Genomic DNA, 2,500 nt, shown 5'->3' on the forward strand with positions numbered 1-2,500 from the left:
TTATGATCGACGTGAAGTTCTCCCAAAAAGTTTTGTCTCCATGTTACTTCGAATATCGATAGCAAGGCTATAATGGCCATAGACATGTATACATGTGCATATGTCTATGGTAATCGCTGCTAGACGCTATTTTTTCTTGTGCTCCCACAGCTCGTGCACTTTGAAAATACTAAGAAGAAATCTAAACTATCGAAATAGTGCTTCTTTAACTACTAATTATTGACCATAAATTGAGAGAAATGGAACAAAATGATATACATATTGTATATATGTCTATGATAATCGCTGCTAGACGCTCACTTTTATAACTTTTTATAGCTAGATATTCACAATTTGAAATATACACAATCATCATTTGGAGATGAGTCGGGAAACTGAAGACTGATTGTTTAGCTCCATCTCTAATCCTGATAGTCTGACCGGTCCTGTCGAAGCCAGCTTACTGCAGTCAGATTCATAATGTCAGTCGCTCAGCCGAAACGCAGGTGTTCTGTTACAATGTGTCTGGCTGGGAGTTTCGGGAAAAGATACATGGCAATACGTTGTTTACCATCGTCTTTCGTATCAGAAGTGTTTGTTTGTGTAAAATTACATTTTGTTGTCAATTGCACTGTTCAAGGTTATGTTTCTCTTTGCACATATTTGAAACTAACTATAAAAAACTGACTGACTGCCAGTGTCTCACTATTTGATTTGTAGGCTATTTGCAGATTTTGTTCCATTTCTCTCAATGATGGTCAATAATTAGTAGTTAAAGAAGCACTATTTCGATAGTTTAGATTTCTTCTTAGTATTTTCAAAGTGCACGAGCTGTGGGAGCACAAGAAAAGGTAACGTCTAGCATTCTCTAGCGTCTAAGGCCATTATAGCCTTGCTATCGATATTCAAAGTAATAGGGAGACAAAACTTTTTGGGAGAACTTCACGTCGATCATAAACCCTTGAATGTAAAAACGACTCAGTGAAATCGGTTGAGAAATGTAAACGCTAGAGTGCTTTTTATCCAGAAAAACAGCTGATCCACTGTTCTCTCTCTCTCTCGCTCTCTCTCTGATGTGCCTAAGGTGATGTCGTGGGTATTCTTCGCGGGTCTGCTGTCCTATGTGAAGGTGATGGTGGGGGTGATTCTGCGGGACGAGAGCCACAGTGCCCTCGTGTGGTGTGGAGCAGCAGCGCAGGCTGGCTCTTTGCTGGGCTCCGTCACCATGTTCCCACTGGTCAACGTCTACCACTTCTTCCAGGCCGGAGACTTCTGCAGCACCAAGTGCCCCTCATGAGCCTCTGCTCTGCGCTGGACTGGGAAACAGCGCCCCCGTGTGGAGTGGAGGCTCTGGTGCAGAACTGTGTGTGTGGGACATTTCCTGCCTGCCCAGAGACACAGAGATGGAGTGGCACTGTTGTGGAACCTCTTGACCAGTCTGAGGGATGCTGAGGGACGGACCTGATCACTGGATGATAGCAGTACTGTAGACTATGCATTTGTGATGGATGGGGGACATCTGGGAAACAGCGCCCCCGTGTGAAGTGGAGGCTCAGAGGACATCTGGGAATATTCAGACTTTTCCAGACATTTCATCATTTTGTTCTGTTAATGTTGTTCTATTTGACTTGTGTATTTGCACTGAACAGGTGGTGTTGTTTCTGTCACTGGGGAGGGAGGATAAATTGTGGTTTTACGTCCTTTTATTATTGATACATGATTAATTAATCTGCAGTGTCAGTCCTCATTAACAACGGATGATTTATCAACATGATCAGTTAATCTGCAGTGTCAGTCCTCATTAACAACGGATGATTTATCAACATGATTAGTTATTCTGCAGTGTCAGTCCACATTAACAATGGATGATTTATCAACATGATTAGTTAATCTGCAGTGTCAGTCCACATTAACAACGGATAATTTATCAACATGATCAGTTAAATGACAGAAGCTGCCAATGATCTAGCAACAGTATAAATGTTAAACGTGTTTTTGACCTCCATACTGAACACTTATATGCAACAGTATAAACATTAAACATGTTTTTCATCACCATACTGAACAATAACACTTATATGCACTTGTGCAGTTTGACCACTAGATGGCGACAGTGTCTGTCTTGTCACTTTCTTGACTAATTGTTGATCTCTTGTTTTTTAGCTTGTGTGTGTGTGTGTGTGTGTGTGTGTATGTGTGTGTGTGAGAGTGTGAGAGAGAGTGAGAGTGTGTGAATGAGTGAGAGAGAGAGTGAGTGTGTGTGTGTGTGTGAGAGAGAGAGAGAGATTGAGTGTGTGTGAGAGAGAGAGAGTGGTATAGAGTAGTAATTGTAAAAGCTGGTCAGCGTCTCTGATGTCAGCTGTTGACCCTATTTCTGGTCACTGGGGACCCCAGCCGAGCGGAAACACAAAAGCTCAATTATCCCCACCCACACAGACCCCCCCCCCCCCCCCATCCACACACACACACTCTGTGACTCCGCCAGGTCGTAGGTCATGCAGATGCCAGCTTCCCACTGTAA

The 2,500-nt window shown here is 42.9% G+C and overlaps 1 protein-coding gene across 1 annotated transcript in view; it reads left to right on the top strand.

The window, feature by feature from the left end:
* slc52a3 (solute carrier family 52 member 3) overlaps positions 1-2,037 on the top strand; it is a 9,925-nt gene extending 7,888 nt beyond the window's left edge. The window contains exon 3 of the mRNA XM_012820776.2: positions 1,064-2,037. Coding sequence (XP_012676230.1) covers positions 1,064-1,276 — 213 coding nt within the window. The 3' untranslated portion in view covers positions 1,277-2,037. The remainder of the gene's footprint in view (positions 1-1,063) is intronic.
* Positions 2,038-2,500: the final 463 nt, after the last annotated feature.

Source organism: Clupea harengus, chromosome 4 (genome assembly GCF_900700415.2).
Source record: "Clupea harengus chromosome 4, Ch_v2.0.2, whole genome shotgun sequence".
In the NCBI taxonomy this organism is placed as follows: Eukaryota; Metazoa; Chordata; class Actinopteri; order Clupeiformes; family Clupeidae; genus Clupea; species Clupea harengus.